The 18,613-nt window shown below is 36.5% G+C and overlaps 1 protein-coding gene across 1 annotated transcript; it reads left to right on the top strand.

Annotated features, from left to right (window-relative positions):
- Positions 1-5,681: 5,681 nt before the first annotated feature.
- LOC133779894 (uncharacterized) lies at positions 5,682-6,512 on the top strand. Its single transcript, XM_062219793.1, has one exon. It carries the CDS (start codon positions 5,682-5,684, stop codon positions 6,510-6,512), a length of 831 nt encoding a protein of 276 aa, XP_062075777.1.
- The last annotated feature ends 12,101 nt before the right edge of the window (positions 6,513-18,613 follow it).

The following is an 18,613-nucleotide window of genomic DNA, read 5'->3' as shown; positions in this document are numbered from 1 at the left end:
TAAGTGTGATGCATGTGATGCATGAGAAACATGTGATTAGGGCATGCCGTGAATGATGTATATGAGATTGGTCAGAGCTTGAGTCTCTGAGTTTGTGCATGATTATAATTATGCCAGCAATTGTTAAGTAAGCATGCTGAATGCCCTATTCTTGGTTAATTGGCATATGATACACATTGATAGCATTGCTTACCTATGCATGGTACTGACTTATTAGTCAGGTTTGGCAAGGGTGCTAGTATCAACTGTGAATCTGTGGCTTATTAGTCAGGTTCGGCAGTGGTACTGGGCACTGATCACGTTGAGCTGACTTATTAGTCAGGACGGCCTTAGCGTGTATCACGCAAGCCAACAAAGATTAGATCTAATCGACCACTAGCATTGAATGACTCAAGGAGCATTAATGCCTGACCGACCCAGAGGGTTGATGAAAAAATAGAGCCTGGAGGCTAGTGGCTTACCTAGCAGCCACTCTCCCGCTACAAAACAGAGCCTGGAGGCTAGTGGCTTACCTAGCAGCCACTCTCCTGCTAGAAAAGAGAGCTTGGAGGCTAGTGGCTTACTTAGCAGCCACTCTCCCGCTAGAATCATGTGATGTGCACCCATTGGTTTGAAAGCTTTATGTTCAGTGTGATTATAATGATAATCATTTGATAATATATGTGAAAAGTATTATGTTTTCTTGCTGGGCTTCGGCTCACGGGTGCTATGTGGTGCAGGTAAAGGCAAAAGGAAGCTGGACCATCCTTGAGTTGGAGAGCTTAGGTGATGACGTGTACATATGCAGCTGCTCGACTGCCATGGCCGAGGTTTAAAGTGGAACTAGGGTTGAACCTTGTTTTGCCGCTTAGAACGGCCTGTTGTAAACATTTTATGTAATAAACTCTGAAATTATATTTTTGGGATCCCAATGTATACAGTAAACGTTTTAGTGAAACGTTACATCTTAACCAAAATGTTTGATCCCTAAACCGCTAATCACACTTAGTTCACGATTTTGGCCAAATGACTCGATTAGCGAGTTTAGCACTGTTTACAAGGCACACCGTAACGGTCCCCGGAGTTGGGGCGTTACACAAAATGTAACTAGATAGTATTTTTTTGTTGTATGTTGATTTCCCATTTGTACAATATTGTTTATGGATTTTTTCTACCAAAGTTATGCATTTTTCATCTATTATTGATTGTTAAAGCATATTACACTTAGCTCTTCATTATGCAAAAATATGATATTCTTTGATTAAATGTTTTTCATTAAATTGTTCACATCTAATTCTTAGAACATAAGTATCATATTTTGCCTAAACATAATCTCTTTGATTTTTTGTAGTTTCATTAGGTTGTAACACAACTAATGCTTAGAAATTATATCTTATATAAGTGAAGAAAAATCCTACATTTTTAAAGTAACTTGTGCTTGAATAGAAAATGTATTTTGAAAAAAGTATAGTGTGATTTATTTCAACTATATCTAAACTTGGGAATCAATATACTTATAAATACTATTGAACTTGCATTTTGTGGATTCTAATATCTTAATAATCTTATTTTACATATCTCATTTGAAAACCATTTTTCTATTTAATCTTAAATCTTTTTATTACTTATCTTTATTTTTTCTAAAACAAAATCTCATCAAATATTTGGAACTAGGTTAGAATATTATTGCTTTGTTTGAAATAGTTTCTTTTGATGTTAGTCAACTCCCATGGGTTCGGCCTCGTACTTACATGAACATTATATTTCGAAACAATTCGTGCACTTGCGAGTATAATTATTAAAACACCCTCTTTTGGGATTCAACAAGTTTTTGAAGTCTGTTTTGCCCTTAAAGTGGCTAGTAGTTGTACCTATAACTTGAAATTTTGTAAACTGTCTTTTAAACGCTATTTCTTTTGGGATCCCATGTACTAAAATGTTTAAATATATGAAAAGAAACTTTTGTGGCCAAAATCTTTTAACCCTAGTTCAATTATAGTTTCAGTAACACATTTCTAACTAAATGACTTGATTATCAAGTCTTGCACTTTTATAAATACACAGTGTAACGGTCTTGGCTATCCAGGGCGTTACAAGGGTAATTTTTACACTTGCAGCTACATTTGGTTGGGAAATACAGCAGGTTGATGTGAATAATGCCTTCTTAAATGGAGAGCTACATGAGACAGTTTATATGCATCAATTACAAGGATTTGTTAGCTCCCAATTTCCAAATCATGTATGCAAACTTAATAAGGCTTTGTATGGCCTTAAATAAGCCCTAAGAGCTTGGTTTGAGAAGCTTAAACACTCATTGTTACTGTGGAGATTTACCAACTCCAAATCAAATTCAAGTTTGTTCTTTTCTCGTAGGAGTGGCAAGTTGTTACTTATTTTGGTCTATGTTGATGATATACTCATCACTGGTGATGATTCGATGCAAGTCATACAGGATTTGAATAAGCAGTTTGCTTTGAAAGTTCTTGGTCCTGTTCTTTCTCGGATTTGAAGTATACAGAGATGCTTCAGGTATCTACTTAAATCAGAGAAAGTACATTCAGGATATACTTCACAAAACAAACATGTCTGAGGCCAAAACTCAACCCACTCCTATGTGTCCGAGCACAAAACTTAGTCTACAAATTGGTACTCTCTTAGATGACCCTTTCATATACAGAAGTGTTGTTGGGGCTCTTCAGTATCTCACTTTGACTATGCCTGATATAGCCTTCTCTGTCAATCGTTTGAGTCAATTTCTCAAAGCTCCTACCACATCACACTGGTCTGCCTGCAAGAGAGTCCTTCGATATCTGGTTGGTACTCCCACTCTTGGCCTGCATTTCAAACCAGCCTCTGTTTTGGATCTTCAAGGGTACACTGATGCTAATTGGGTTGGCTGCATTGATGATCATAAATCAACATCAGGCTGTTGTGTGTTCTTTGGTGGTAATTTGATCAACTGGTGCTCCAAGAAACAACACGTCATTGCCCGATCTAGCACGGAATCTAAGTACAGATCTCTTGCCTTAGCTACTACTGAGTTGATTTGGATTCAATCTCTACTTAGTGAAGTTGTTCTAAAGTTACATCACTGTCCAGTTCTATGGATTGATAATATGGGAGCTGGTTCTTTGGCCTCAAATCATGTTTTCCACGCTCGGACGAAACATATTGAAATCGACTTGCATTTTGTCAGAGATCATGTTCTTGCCAAGCAACTTGAAGTTCGATACATTGATTCTGCTTATCAGATAGCAGATCTGCTCACTAAGCCTTTGCATATTTCTCAGTTCCATTTTCTTTGTGCTAAGTTAACACTTAGATCATCCCCATGTAACTTGAGGGGGAATGTTAGGATTGAGCATGAGTGTGAACACTCTACTGAAGCACCAATTCTGTTATAACAGAATCTGTTATTTTTATTAGTTGTCTTGATATGTTATGTAACTAATTCGGTTGTAACAAATTCTCAGTTGTTTAGCTCAGCTTCTATATATTGATATGAGTCTCATCTTTATTGGTTGAGCTCTTCATTTTTCACTCATTTTACTTCTCTCTCTAGCTTTGTTATTTCTTTCTTCCATTGTTTCTCTGGTTCAGTTCTTGAGTTCTGTGAACTATTACACACTAAGGGATCTCTCAAGGAAATAACTCTATAGAATTATCAAGCCTCTATTATGTATTTTCCAGCCAAGTGCTTTGTGGATAGAAAATGGTGTGTCTTACAAGTGAGCATTAGGCTCCTATTTATAGAGTTTGAGATACCCTTTGAATTTCAAATTCCACCAACCCACATGGCTGTTACAAATGTTTAATTGGATATTCAAGGAATTAAAATGAAGATTTGAGAGTTACTTGGGATGTTAGAACCGTTCAAATTGGAAAAACTGAAAAGAAAAAAAAAACAAATTGGTTGTCAGCCTCATTGGCCGCGGCCACTAGCCTCTATCTCCTAGGCCACAGGCTATTTTCAGCACAAAATGTCATTTTTCCAAAATGTTCCAAAACATCCCAAATCATTTCTCACATGATTTTGTAACCTCCAAACACCCAATGGAAGTTAAAAATATGTCTCCAACAACCATATTTCATAATAGCTTTGTGAAATCCAATGTCAAATATGTAATATACAATCTACACATTATTGGGTAATATTTGGGAGTTACAAATTTGTAACTCCAAATATGTCACATTTGGACACACACATGTGTCAAATTTTGTGACTCTCAGTAATATGTTACAAGGTGTGACAAATCTTATTTCGCCATATTATTTAATCTAACATTATATTATATGAAATAATATAACAACCAACTCGAGCTTTATTCTGCGAAAGATTCAAAGCAGCATCAATATTTTATTTTAAGACAGAATGTGGAGGACTTGCCAAGGAGCACGAGCAGCTGAATTGGATTTGACGATGACATTGAGCTGGAGTGGGAGTTAGTTACTGATCTGTAGTGACCCAAATAGCCAGCAACTTGTGCTTGTGATGCAACCACAGAAGCCAAACGAGCTTTTTTACCATGGACAATACCATTACGATCAGACCAAATAGACCACATTGTGCAAATTATCTCTTCTAGCAGTGATTTGGTATATACTTCTGATAAATGGTATAAATAATCACCATGAAACATTTGATTGGCCAATGGGAAAGCAATAGCAAACTAGGTACTATTGCATTTTTGCAGCCAAAGAGGGCATGTCCTATATATAGACTCCAGATCAAAAGTGCACCTTCATCATTAATTTCTCTAAATATATCAGTTGTGTCAATATTCAAAATTATCTCAATAATAATAACAATCAAATTGTTCCATATAAAACTCTGAACAACAAGTCAACAACCAAATTAGTAGTAAATACAAAAGCCATCTTATTTCCGTCCTTCTGAAATCGACAATGCGTCAGCTTTTAACGCTCCTCCTCTGCCGCCAAAGCCACGACCATAAAAGCCCCAAAGCTTTAGCTTCCACGATCAGACATGGGAGGGCCCTTACAGCTGGATGTTGAGCTTAAACGTCAAAGTAGCAATGCATTATTGTAGGAGAAGTACAAGACTCATCAGTGTTTAAAATGTGTTATTATTGTATGTGACGGTAAGAGTGCGTTATAATCTCAAGGGCTTTCTACTTGAATATGTTTATAATTATAGGTCAATTTGTTATTATTTTAAACATGTACCAACATCAACATTCTATACGTATTTCGGTCAAGTAAGAAGAGTACTTGAATTGTCTGCTGTAGGGAATTGAATTGAGTTGAGTTGAGTTGAGTGCATTTTTGGTCTTGAGCTGGGTTACCTCTTTTCTTTCCTTTCTGCAACTTATCCCATAGTCTAGTAGATTTTCCAAGAATAAATCTCTCTTCTTCTGTTGGAACTTTTTGTTAAAAGTTAAAAGTGAATTGTTAAAAATTGAAAAAGTATATTTGTGTGTGATATGGGAAAAGTCCCACATGGATTTGGAACACTCCTCCAAGAGTGTATATAAGATGCAAGTGCCATCCATTGGGGTGTGCCCCAAGGGGTACCCAGTTTTGTGTGAATGGGTGAGGACTCACACACTTGACCACCACACGCACGCGCCGCCGTCCGGCCAAGCTGAGCTGGCGGGCGGGTGGTGTGGTACTTTATCGGTAATTCATTCCAATTTTTATTTCAATTTAGAAATATCAATTTTAAGACGTTGTGTTCTACTATGGCTACTACCGATGATTTTTCTGGTTTTGCCTCTACTGATATTAACAAGCCATTTTGTTTTGAGGGTTTGCACTTTAAGCATTGGAAACAAAAGATGCTCTTTTATCTGACCATGAAGAAGGTTGCATTTGTCCTCACTGCTCTGAAGTCGATTGTCTCTGAACCTTCGACCGACAACGACAAAGAGACTGAACGCGAGAAGCAACATAAGGAATTGGACTCTTGGGTTGAAAACGAATTCCTCTGTAAGAATTTTATTCTTAATGCTTTATCTGATGATCTCTATGATTATTATAATTCAGACAAGTCAACAAAGGAAATTTGGGAGGCACTGCAAAATAAATATGACATAGAAGAGGCGAGGACTAAAAAATACGCTATCAGTCGCTACTTGAAGTATCAGATGGTGGACGATAAATTAGTGGAAGCCCAATCTCACGAAATTCAGAAAATCGCGCATGAGATTATCTCAGAAGGTATGATTCTTGATGAACAGTTTCAAGTTGCTGTTTTAATTGAAAAATTACCTCCTTCCTGGAAGGATTTTAAAAATGTTTTCAGGCATAAGACTAAGGAATTTTCCTTAGAGATTTTGATCACCCGGCTTCGTATCGAGGAGGAAGCAAGGAAACAAGACCAGAAAGAAGAGGTGCTTGTTGTCTCTAACAACAACCCCAAGAAGTCCACACATGCAGTTCTGAAGCCTAATGGAAAAAATTTTAAGAATCAGAACCGTAACTCGAATTCAAATTCCAACCGCAACAACCAGAACACTCCTCGAAACAACAATCAGAGTCGGTACCATAACAGGAACCAACCTGGAAGGTAGCAACCTCCACCTAAATAGAATGACTCTAGACAATTCCTTTGTTTCAACTGTAACAAGCCAGGTCATATGGCACGCAAGTGTAGGAACAAGCCAAGCACTGTTCCGCAGGCTAACTTGACTGAAGAAGCTTTTACAGCTATGATTTCCGAGATCAACCTTATTGGTGGATCAGATGGGTGGTGAGTGGACATTGGCACTTCACGCCATGTCTGCTATGATCGTGCTATGTTTAAAACATACACTGCTGCTGATGATAAGAAAGTGTTGTTGGGAGACTCCCACACCACTATTGTTGCTGGGATTGGGAATGTGGAGCTTAAGTTTACCTCAAGAAAGACTTTATTACTGAAAGATGTAATGCATACTCCTGAGATGAGAAAAAATCTGGTTTATGGTTTTCTGCTTAATAAGGCTGGGTTTACTCAAACTATTGGGGCCGATTTGTACACCATCACTAAGAATGGTATTTTTGTTGGGAAGGGTTATGCTACTAATGGCATGTTTAAGTTAAATGTTGAACTCAATAAAGTTTCTCCTTCTACTTATATGTTGTGTGATTTTAATGTTTAGCGTGCTATACTTTGTCATGTTAATAAGCGCATTATTAAGAACATGAGTAACATTGGTTTAACTCCTAAAGTGTCAGATAATGATTTTGAAAAATGTGATTTTTGTAGTCAAGCAAAAATAACTAAGACACCACATAAATTAGTTACTAGAGAATTTGAGCCTTTAGATTTAATTCATTCAGATATTTGTGAACTTGATGGAACATTAACTAGGAATGGTAAACGTTATTTCATCACATTTATTGATGATTGTTCTGACTTTACTTATGTGTACTTAATGAAAAATAAAAGTGATGCGCTTGACATGTTCAAATTATTTGTAACTGAAATTGGGAATCAATTCAATAAGAAAATTAAAAGGTTTCGTAGTGATAGAGGAACTGAATATGATTCAAGCATGTTTATTGAGTTTTATAATTCACATGGCATTGTACACGAAACCACTGCACCATATTCACCTGAAATGAACAGTAAAGCTGAAAGAAAAAATCGAACTTTTACTGAATCTGTCGTGGCTATTTTATTGAATTTTGGTGCTGCATCTCATTGGTGGGGTGAAATTCTTTTGACTGTTTGTTATGTGTTGAATAGAGTTCCTAAGTCTAAGAGCAAAGTTTCACCATATGAGATCTTGAAAAATAGGCAACCTAACCTGTCTTATTTTAGAACGTGGGGTTGTTTGGCTTATGTTCGTGTTCCTGATCCTAAGAGAATTAAGCTAGCAAGTAGAGCCTATGAATGTGTATTTATCGGATATGCAATTAATAGTAAAGCATATAGGTTCTATGATTTAAATGCGCATGTTATTATGGAATCAAATGATGCTGATTTTTATGAACATAGATTCCCTTTTAAATTGAGAAATAGTGGGGGCGCATCTACTAGCAACATTCCTACGATTAGGAGTAATGAGCATATTGAGGATAGAGAATCAGAACCTAGGAGAAGCAAGAGAGCTAGAGTTGCTAAATATTATGGTTCTTATTTTCGTGTCTATACATTAAAGGAGGATCTTGCTATCCTCCAAGAAGCTTTGTCTTCTTTAGATGCTGACCTCTGGCAAGAGGCCATAAATGATGAAATTGAAATGGACTCTCTTGCGTTTAACAATACGTGGCACATAGTTGATTTACCTCCTGGTTGTAAGCCTATAGGTTGTAAGTGGATTTTGAAAAAGAAATTGAAACCTGATGGTACTGTTGATAAGTACAAGGCTCTCTTGGTAGCCAAGGGTTTTAGGCAGAGAGAAAATATAGATTTCTTTGACACTTTTTCACCTGTTACAAGAATAACATCCATTAGAGTTTTGATTTCCCTAACTGCCATTCACAATCTAATTGTACACCAAATGGATGTTAAGACTGCCTTTTTGAATGGTGAATTAGAAGATGAGATCTATAGGGATCAACCTAAAGGGTTTGTGATCCATGGCCAGGAAAACAAGGTTTGTAAACTGGATAAGTCTATTTATGGTCTTAAGTAGGCACCTAAACAATGGCATGAGAAATTTGACAATTTAGTTATCTCACATGGGTTTAAAGTGAATGAAAGTGACAAATGCAGTTATTATAAATCTGAGAATGACATTTGCACTATTGTATGTCTATATGTGGATGACTTGTCATTTTTTGTTCAAATATCCCTGCTGTGAAATCTTTGTTATGTGCTAACTTTGATATGAAAGACCTTGGAGAAGCGAATGTAATCCTTGGTATTAAGATTACTAAGTTTGAAAAAGGAATTTCTTTGGATCAATCTCACTACATTGAGAAAATTCTAAAGAAATACAATTACTTTGACTGTAAACCTGCTTGCACACCATATGATCCAAGTGTTAAGTTATTTAAGAACACTGGTGACGGTGTGAGACAGTCTGACTATGCGAGCATCATTGGCAGTCTTCGATATGCCACTGATTGTACGAGACCTGACATTGCTTATGTTGTGGGATTATTGTGCAGGTTTACTAGTATACCTAGTATAGAGCATTGGCATGATATTGAAAGGGTCATGAGATACCTCAAGAGAACCATGAACCTTGGATTACATTATCAGAAGTTTCCAGCTGTTCTTGAAGGATATAGTGATGCAGACTGGAACACTTTGTCAGATGACTCCAAAGCAACAAATGGCTATATCTTTAGTATAGCTGGTGGAGCTGTTTCTTGGAAATCTAAGAAATAGACTATTTTGGCACAATCCACCATGGAGTCTGAAATGATAGCAATAGCTACAGTTAGTGAAGAAGCAGGTTGGCTGAGAAGCCTGCTAGCTGAGATCCCCTTATGGGAAAAACTGATACCAGCTGTGTTGATCCACTACGATAGTACCGCGGCTATTGCAAACACTACACCAAATACCCCTTTTCATAACATATGAATATAAGACTATTGAAAAAGTATTATGATACATCAAATAATAAAATAATAAGTGGCAAAGAAAAAAAATTGGTAGTATAAAATTTTTGGATGCGCTATTACTTGTAAAGCTATCTTCTTCCTTTTACTTTTTTTATTTTCCTCTACTTTTTTATTTCCAAAGCTCTAAACAATTTTATGGGAAATATCTTGTTCGACTCCTCCAATCATCTACGGTGTTTCCAATCAACTTTCCCTTTGCATATTTTCCCTCTATTCCCCATTCCCATTCTCTCATTCTTCTTTTTGTTTTATTATTATTAAAAAAAAGAAAGCAAATCATGAAAGCCAAGGCCCATTTCACAATCCCTACCATATCTCTTTTCTATCTCATTCTACCAACGACAGCCACATAAAGCCAAGGCTCATCTCTTTTTTTTTTTTGGAGTTCATCTATCACCGAGACGTTGGCAGAAGTCTGGTGGGGCTCGATTGGCATAGCTACAGAGGGACAGGACTTAGGGACTCGGGGACGACTATGGATGGCTACAATGCGTGTGAGCCAGCAGCTATACTATCCTCCAGCATCTTGAGATGACTTTTGCACCGACAATCGATGTGGCAACAGGCTTCGTCGCGGGCTCCGAGCTTCATGGAAACAGGCTTTGCAGCGACGACTTTGGTTGGGGAAAGGTATATTTGTTTTTTTCTTGAGTTTTCTGGGAAGAAACCGAAGATTCCATTTCATATACTGTCGATTCGAAGACCTCAGCAGGAGTTCAAAATCTTTGTTAATAATGTGAACCAACCGTTTGAGCATGTTTGGTTGTAGAAGAGCGAGGATGGTAAAGAGTATATTCACCTGCTGGTTAGTAATCTCTAGTTTTCTTTAATCTTCATCTAATTAATTATTTGAAAGGCTCTGTTTATTTAAGCTTGATATAGTTATAATGGCATTGCTTGTAGTAGTTTCTTGGTACTCTGTTCTTGGGTCGGTTTCCTGTTTTGTTTATGATTGGTAGCGTTCTTTAATGGGTGCAGAAGCAGTTTTCGTATATGGATTTTGTCGATAAGGATAGTGATGTTCTGGATATTGAGTCGGTAAAACCGACTCCAATTGAGTCTACGCCATTCAAGTTTGTAGAGGAAGTAAAATATTTAAAGAACCTAGCTACTAAGCTACATGCTGTAAATGAATTTGCGGTAAGATATTACTAAAGCCATTCAAGACTGTTTTCTTTGTCATTGTGGCAAAGTTGCAGTTTCATTTTCTTCTTTGTGGATGATTTGTTTCTTGAATTGGAGAATGAAGGATCCTTTGAAATGGATTTGATATGCACAATGTAGAATTATAGAAAACTAAACATTTTAAAGTGTAAGGATTTACCGCTCATGATCTAATATGAAACTCATACTTAAGTGTAAGCCTTTTTGCTTATGATCTATTATGAAACTCAATACTTAAATTGTTAATAATGGTACTGTATCATATATTTTGTTTCTTGTTTTTCATGTAAACCTTTGATCACAACAATGATTTTGCTGAAGTTGACATTTTTTTCACCATTAGCTTTCATGTTGTGATCCTCCCCATCATTCAAGATGTTTCCAGTCAATTTTCTACTTTTGACACACCAAGCCTCCCCATCAAAGAATGAGAAAAAATAAATAAATTGTAATATATGCTTATGTGGCACTTTTTAACTTTGATTTTTCTTATCTAGGTTGATTTGGAACATAATCAATATCGTTCTTTTCAAGGATTGACTTGTTTGATACAAATCTCAACAAGAACCAAAGATTTTGTAATAGATGCTCTAAAGCTCTGAATTCATATTTGTAACACCCCAATCTGCTAATAAGGTTTAGGACCATGATTAGCGTGCCTGGAGGGCAATAAATGAGTTAACATGTTTATATATGTGAAATTGAATGAATATGTGATTAGAATGCATGTTTAGGTGGTATAAATATGCATGTGGACCCCATTTGTATGTTAGGGGTAAATTGGTAATCTTAGCCCGCTGAGGGCGTAAGTGTGTTAATGGTATTACGTAATTTGTACCACGTGAGTGTGGTGTTATTAATGTGATGCACGTGCCAAGACGGTCCTAGAGAGCTAGATAACTCAAAAGTCACAACGGGATTTTATACCCGGCTCAGGAGGAGCCTAGGGGTACTTTGGGGAATTTTGTGAGTTGAGTTGAGATTTTGTGGTTAATGGTTATTGGTGATTGAGTAACCTGGGTAACCATTAGTAACCACTGAGAGTAACAAGTTGTAATGAAAAGTGGTAGAATAGTAATAGAAATGAAATGACAAAAAAGGGCCTTGAGGTTTAGTTAGGAAGGGATATTTGAGGAAGGGTGGAATGGTCATTTGACAAGATAGATAACCTTCAGCAGAAGGAAAAGGGAATTTACGTATTATACTTGGTGATAGTTGGTTTATGCTAAACTTTGAGACCTAGAGATAGAACAAAAGAGGAGCTGAAGTAGGGAGCTGAATTTGAGTCCTAAGAGCAGAATTAAGAGGTTTGGAGTAACCAAGATCAAGCTCAGGCCAAAATTGTTCAGGGGTAAGAATTTGTGCTCTGTCTTTGCTGAAGTTAAGCTTGAATTTACAGAGACTAAGTGTGGGAACCTAAAAGAGATGTGGCTGGTTTTACTTGAAATTCAGTAGGATAATCAAAGGAAAAGGGGGCTTGAAGCTGGAATTGAGAAGAGTTCAAGCTGAGTTTGGATTGAGGTAAGAGTTCTAACATGTTTACATTTTGTTTCTGATGTGGTTTAAGATTTTAGAGGCAAGGTGCATATTTTTCAAGCTATGGTTTAAGTCTTAGAAGCTATAGTTTAGGTTTCTTAAATTTGAAACCCAAGAGTGGATTTTTGGGTGAGATGGTGTGATTGAGTTTGCTTATAATGTTTATAGGTTGTTAAATGGTCTATTTGGGGTTTTGAATTGGTTTTGGGGCTTAGGTATGAGTTTGGGATGAATTGGGAGTGTTTTGGTTCGGGGAAATGCAGAGGAAAAACCCAGATTTCTGGGTTCGCGAAGGAGCGCCGCGACCCTTTGGGCGTCGCGGCGCGAGGCTGTTTCTGGGAAGAGGGAGTGCTCTCTGACTTGCTGGGCTCCGCGGCCCTCTAGGGCAGCACCACGGCGCTAGGCTATTTTCAGAACATGGAATTTTGCAATTTTGAGCTTTTGCTCCAGGGGTTCGGGGGATGTTTCCGATGAATTGTTTTAGGAATTTGGGGATTCCGAGAGTGTGGGATTGGTCCCGGGAAGTGGTTTTGGATTGGTTAGTATTAAAGGATGTTTTATATGTGTTGTGACTAGGTCTCCGGAGAGGCTCGGGTTAGAGGACTGTGCTCGCGGCCTTGGTGCATCGGAAAGCTCGGGATACAGGTAAGAAAACCACTGTTCCCATAGAGCTTGTATGCAGGGCTGAGCCCAATATGTCTGAATTGCAGGGTGTAGCCCTTTGATTGAATTTTTTAGTGTTCAATAGATGTTTGTTATGCTATGAATGCGAATAGGAGAATGTTCGGTGAGAGCTAGGAACAGCGCAGGCCGAGGTTGGCAGGGGCCGGGAACGGCGTTGGGCACGTTGAGTGCTAGGCCGAGTACGGCAAGGGGCCAGGAGCAGCGTTGAGCACGTGGAGTGCGAGTTGCTAGGGTGAGACCCTATAGGATACCTGGGATATCCTCACGGTGGGGACCGCGAACCCAGGGCCTGGTAAAGCGCCTAGAACGGCATGGCCATATGTGTGTAGCCTATTGGTGGCCTGATTATACGCTAAGTGTTTGTTATGCATATGTTAATTGCTTGTGAGGGTTTTCTTGCTAGGCTTCAGCTCACGGGTGCTCTGTGGTGCAGGTTAGGGCAAGGGGAAAGTCAACCAACCATGAGTACGGAGAGCGTGAAGCGGCGTGTACATGTTTGGCCTACCTGGCTGCCACGGCCAGTGGTTTTGGGAGATGGTTGTACTAAAACTTAGATTTTGTCGTCTAGTCGACTTAAATTTGTAAATTATATGTCACTACAACAATTTTGGGTATACATTACATTAAAAAATAACATATATTTAAAAGTGCTATTGATAGATGATTAAAGAAAAAACACGGAACAAATATTTTGGCGCCATATGAAATATACCCAGGCGCCAAATGAAAAAATTGGGTCTAATTTCTCTCAGCCATAATTTAATCCCTAAACCTAAGATACCCAAACAATTTCTCTCAGCCTCCATTGCCGCCTCTCTGCCTCTCTTTCTTGCACGCTGTATTCTCCTCCATTCACACTCTCTCACACACTTATCCTCTCTCACTCTCATCTCGTCTCATCTATCTCTACCTCACGACGTCGGTACGAGCTTCCGGAGCACACAACGGCTGTATCGCAGGCTTTACATCACGCCGACTATCTGAAGTTCTTCAACTTACCACGACTCGTATTCTCCTCTGCTTACGTCTTTTTAAGGTACGATACCATTACTTTCTTTTTCATCATATTTTACTGTATTTCAGTAATGTATTATTAATACAACAGCTGATATTGGTTGCTCTCCGGGAAAGAGAACAACTGAGAAAGTTCCTGTTTGCAACTTCCATGAGGTACTTTCATTTGATTTGCTGGGTTTTCGTTTCTTCTGGATTTGGCTCTGTTGTATTGCTAAAAATGAAAGCTTTGGGACTTTATTTATATTTGGGGGAGATTGAAAATTTGAAACTGTTTGCTCGGATAGTTATTTCAGAGTGTTTACTACATAATTTGATGTTGGGTATTAGGTTATTAGGATTGGTAACTCTATTTCTTTCATTGTTAGTTTGGTTGTGATTTACACCTTTTCCATATTCATGAAAATGAGACAACAAAATGCCAAAAAGACTGAATTTTTTGGACGTACACGGAACTATAACGAAAGAAAATAAAATATTAAACTTCAAATGTTTCATTTTCTGTCGTTCAATCTCAGCCCTTGTATTTAGTTTTATTTATTTATTAAACATTAAAATCTAATGGAAGTGAATATTTAAAGCGAGTATAAACAAACAAAATTGGGGTCAGTGAACTCTGTTTGCACACACAGTGGCTCAGTCGTTCAGGAGAGAAGCCAGTTAGTTACTCTTATAGCTCCGCTCCACCTGTTCCAAAGTTGAATCTTTGAAAAAATCCAGAACTCAGATTCACCAAAGGAGTCTTAGAATCATCATCGCCATGGCCATCCTTTTCCTTTTTGGGTGTCAATGAACTGAGGAAGTTTTCTGGTTCAAGCAAAATGCCAATGGAATCTTTGCTTCTGGGCGCCTTTTCCACTCCTTCTATACTGGCAAAAGGTTTGTTTTTCTCACTTCTCTCTCTTTGTTGATGCACTACTTCATTTGGGTTTAACCTCTATTTTGAAAGAAAAAAAGGGGTTATTTTGGACTGATATATTTCTATTATTTTTGTTTGTGGATTTTTGGTAGAATCGTTTATTAGCTTTTTGACTATGTATTCGTAACTTTATTCAAAATTTGTTTCTTTATATATATATATATATTTAATGTCAAAAAGTAAAAACTTGAGTTATTTCATATTAGGTCTCTTATGTCTTTTGTTGTACTATATTTATTTTCACCCTTTCTTCTATTTGTGTGCATTTGACTAGGCTGAGGGACACTAAGTTTAGTCTGTTAATGCACAAATTTGGGCTTTTCAGTTTATGACTTCATAGCTTTTGTAGATGGAACCTGCTTTTTTGGTATGTTTAGTTAGTCTAATGCTCAGTGTATACTCACAGGTGGGAATAACTGGAGAAGGTGCAATCTCAAGAAATTTAACTTTTCAGGTACTAGGATTTATGATTCACCCATGCCAACATTTCACTTGGCTGCCTTTTTAATTAAATATATATATACACACAAGCCAATTCAAAAAATTTATAAAAACAGGTACTATTTTCCTGTTTTTGTGAGTTTGGGAAGTACGTTTTCTGTATTCCAATTCTACTCCTTGTATTTTTTCTTTATATAAATAGTACAAGTGAATACAAGTAGTGTTGTTTCTTTTTAAATCCCTGTTGTTCGTAAATTTTAAGTGCAACTCTCTAATTTTTTGTTCTAGTTTCATGTTATTAGAAAGGCCCTCTTATTAGTTTATCTTGTTTTTTAATTTTTGGTTCTAATTCAGTGGTTGAATCGTTTCACACACTTTTATGTTTTCTTTTTCTTGTATAACAGAAATCATATTTGTCTTTTTTTCTTAGTCCCTTTTTCTTGTAGGACCTTTATCGAATCACTTAAGTTTCTCCCTTCACACATCTTACTTAGCCAAAATGTTATAAAATTGGATGAGTTCCTTTGTTTACTGTTCATATATATTCTTTAATAAAGGGGTTGAAAAATGGTTGATGTTGAAATGTAACTAATGGACAACCTCGCTGCAATGTAAAAGGGGTCGTATAAACTTGCTTTATTGTAAGCTTTGTTGCTCTCTCTGATTATAGGGCATTGGCATTTGTGCTTGTGCTGCATCAACTGGTTTTCTAGTTGGTTAAAAACTTTGATTAGAATACTACAACAATATTTAGTATATATTACATTAAAGAATAACATATATTTAGAAGTGCTATTATTAAGTGGGGGATTAAAAACACATGGATCTGAATAGTGGTTTAGTTTTCTTTGTTAAAAAAAAACAGAATAAGAGCTGAACTAAAGGAGGTTATTATCATAAACTTTCTGCTAAACTTTCTGCTAAGGAGCATCGATTTATAATTCAGTTTGCTGCAACAGCTTGAAGTTTTAGCTGGTCTGCTAGCTTCTCAGTTTTTCTATTGTTTTGGCTAGTTTGGTGAGGCTTGTTGTTATTAGCCTCTGTAGTTAGTGTTTTGGTTTGTAGTATTACTGGTGTTTGGTTGTTTTGGAGTGGCTGTAGCTTAGCCTCTTGTTGCTGTTTTACTGATGTATTGATTGTACTGTTGGTTTGATTAATGAATTTATCATTTCTTCTTGATAAAAAAAAGGAGGTTATTATATTTTTTAATCAATGATCATTTGAGTATGTAAATAATATCTATGTCTTTGTTCATGTAATTTTTCGGGTATTTAATGTCTTTAGCCTAAATTAATTGAGAAAGTATATTAGATGTTCTTTTTATACACTTCAATTTAATGCATGTCCTTTTTTTAAGCTAAAGGGCTTCTGTATATGTTAAATATATCCATAAAGATAATTCTATTAGTTATGGATAGATATACTAAGTACTAACTTCAGTTACATACTGAATATATTACTTTTTATAGTGGGTCTGTCTAAATTTACATATTGCTATAAAATTTGAAATTGGGACATGACTTATATGAAACTTAAAATCTGGCCATTTTTCTGAAAGCCCCAAATAGCTATCATTAATTTGAGTCGCAAATTCCATTTATCAATGTCGCATGGCATTTTAATTTAGCTCATTGAGTTTGAGGATTTGCTTGCGAGATCTTGTTGACAACCTTGACTCATACCAATGGGCACAATTGTCTCGTAGCTTTACCACACATTATTAGAAATATAAATTTGTTAGAAAAGTAATGAAACTTTAAAATTGCTGGAATGTGGACGTTAAAATCACCCTTGCTATCTTTCAATGTGCAGGTATGAAGGAAGATGTGGTCTGCCAACTAATTTTGATTCTACCTATTGTTATGCATTGGGTTATGGTGCAGGAGCTCTCCTTCACAGTGGGAAAACTGGATTGATATCATCGGATTGGATCTTATTTTCCCCTATCCCCTTCATTTTTACCCTTTTTCTAATAGTTTCTTTCTAGTATGTTCTTGTTTCCAGTTATTTTATATTTTGTTACCCTGAGAATAAATTTCTTGTAGTTCAATAACTGGACTATTTTCTCTTTATTGTTTCCTGCCTCATTATACAGGTGGGGAATTTGGCTGCTCCAGTTGAAGAAAGGACCGTTAGTGGGACAGCTTTAACTGCACTAATGGACGTGGAGAGAAGACATGGTACTACTGTAACCTTTATTTATGCATTCAGACAGTAATTATCATCCGTCAAAGTTCTCTGCCATCTGTAAATAAAAGTTTGCAAGGATAATTTTGGACAAATATTTGAAAATTTCTGCTCACTGCCCTTCTTGATGTTTCGTTTCTTATTTGAAATTTATGGAAATCTCATGTCTTTCAGGAAAGTTTAAGCCTGTGATCAAGAAGGCCATGGTGGAGCTTCAAGGTAATATCTTAGAAGCAGACTATTTACTTTGGTATATGGATTAGGTCTTATTTGAACCTTTTTCTTTTTTCATGTGTTTTGTGTCAAAGCAAAGCAATGCTAAGAATTTTATCTCTTGTTCTCATTAGGAACACTGTAAATGGCGATAAGCGATGGTGTTGTACTTACCTTCTTGCTCCTTCTAATCCTTTGTTCGTTGAACTTGGAGCAGCTTTTATTAAACGACAAATCGAAGGTGTATAAATAAATTGTGAAATAATCTCACTTTGTGTTAACATTGACTAATTTTTTGCTAGTTTACATTTTGTATGGAATGCTGCAGAATATGGAGATGTGACAGATATATACAATTGGTAATTCTTTGCATTTGCATTTTATTAATGTTCAAATAACTTCACTACTTTAAACATGATTATTTATTTATATATATGTGTGTGTATATATATATATATATAGAGAGAGAGATAAACTCAATTATCTTCTCTACTGGCGGAACTTTTCTTTCTTTCATTATTACGTTTTCTGAACATCATTTTAACTTTAATTCATGGTTTACCTTCATAATGTAACTATTAAAAATAATCTATGTGAAAGTCAGATATGATTTGGGGTTTGGGATTTGAATATTGAGGTTGCTCATGGTATTTCATTATGCTTACACTCCCTTAAATTCGTTCTCAGTGTAAAGTGGCTAGAAAATCTGTATAAGAAGATATATTGTCATCTGATTATGTTTATTTTTGTATGCACACCCATGTTAACATTATTAATTTATTCGTTAAAAAAAATTGGTGACATACCAAACCAGAAATCTACCAAACCAGAAATCTATGTCTTGTTATAGTCAGTTTGTCCCAAACCAGATGATGCCAATTAACTAAGTTCTGTACTGGACATAAATGCCGATATCCTTGTTTAATTTGGTATTTCTCAGATACAAATTTTTGA

This window comes from Humulus lupulus, chromosome 1 (genome assembly GCF_963169125.1).
Source record: "Humulus lupulus chromosome 1, drHumLupu1.1, whole genome shotgun sequence".
In the NCBI taxonomy this organism is placed as follows: domain Eukaryota; kingdom Viridiplantae; phylum Streptophyta; class Magnoliopsida; order Rosales; family Cannabaceae; genus Humulus; species Humulus lupulus.
This window is presented reverse-complemented; position numbering and strand designations above follow the sequence as displayed.

Bases quoted from the DNA above. Each gene is read 5' to 3' on its own strand.
- LOC133779894 (XM_062219793.1), top strand. From the start codon at position 5,682: ATGGCTACTACCGATGATTTTTCTGGTTTTGCCTCTACTGATATTAAC.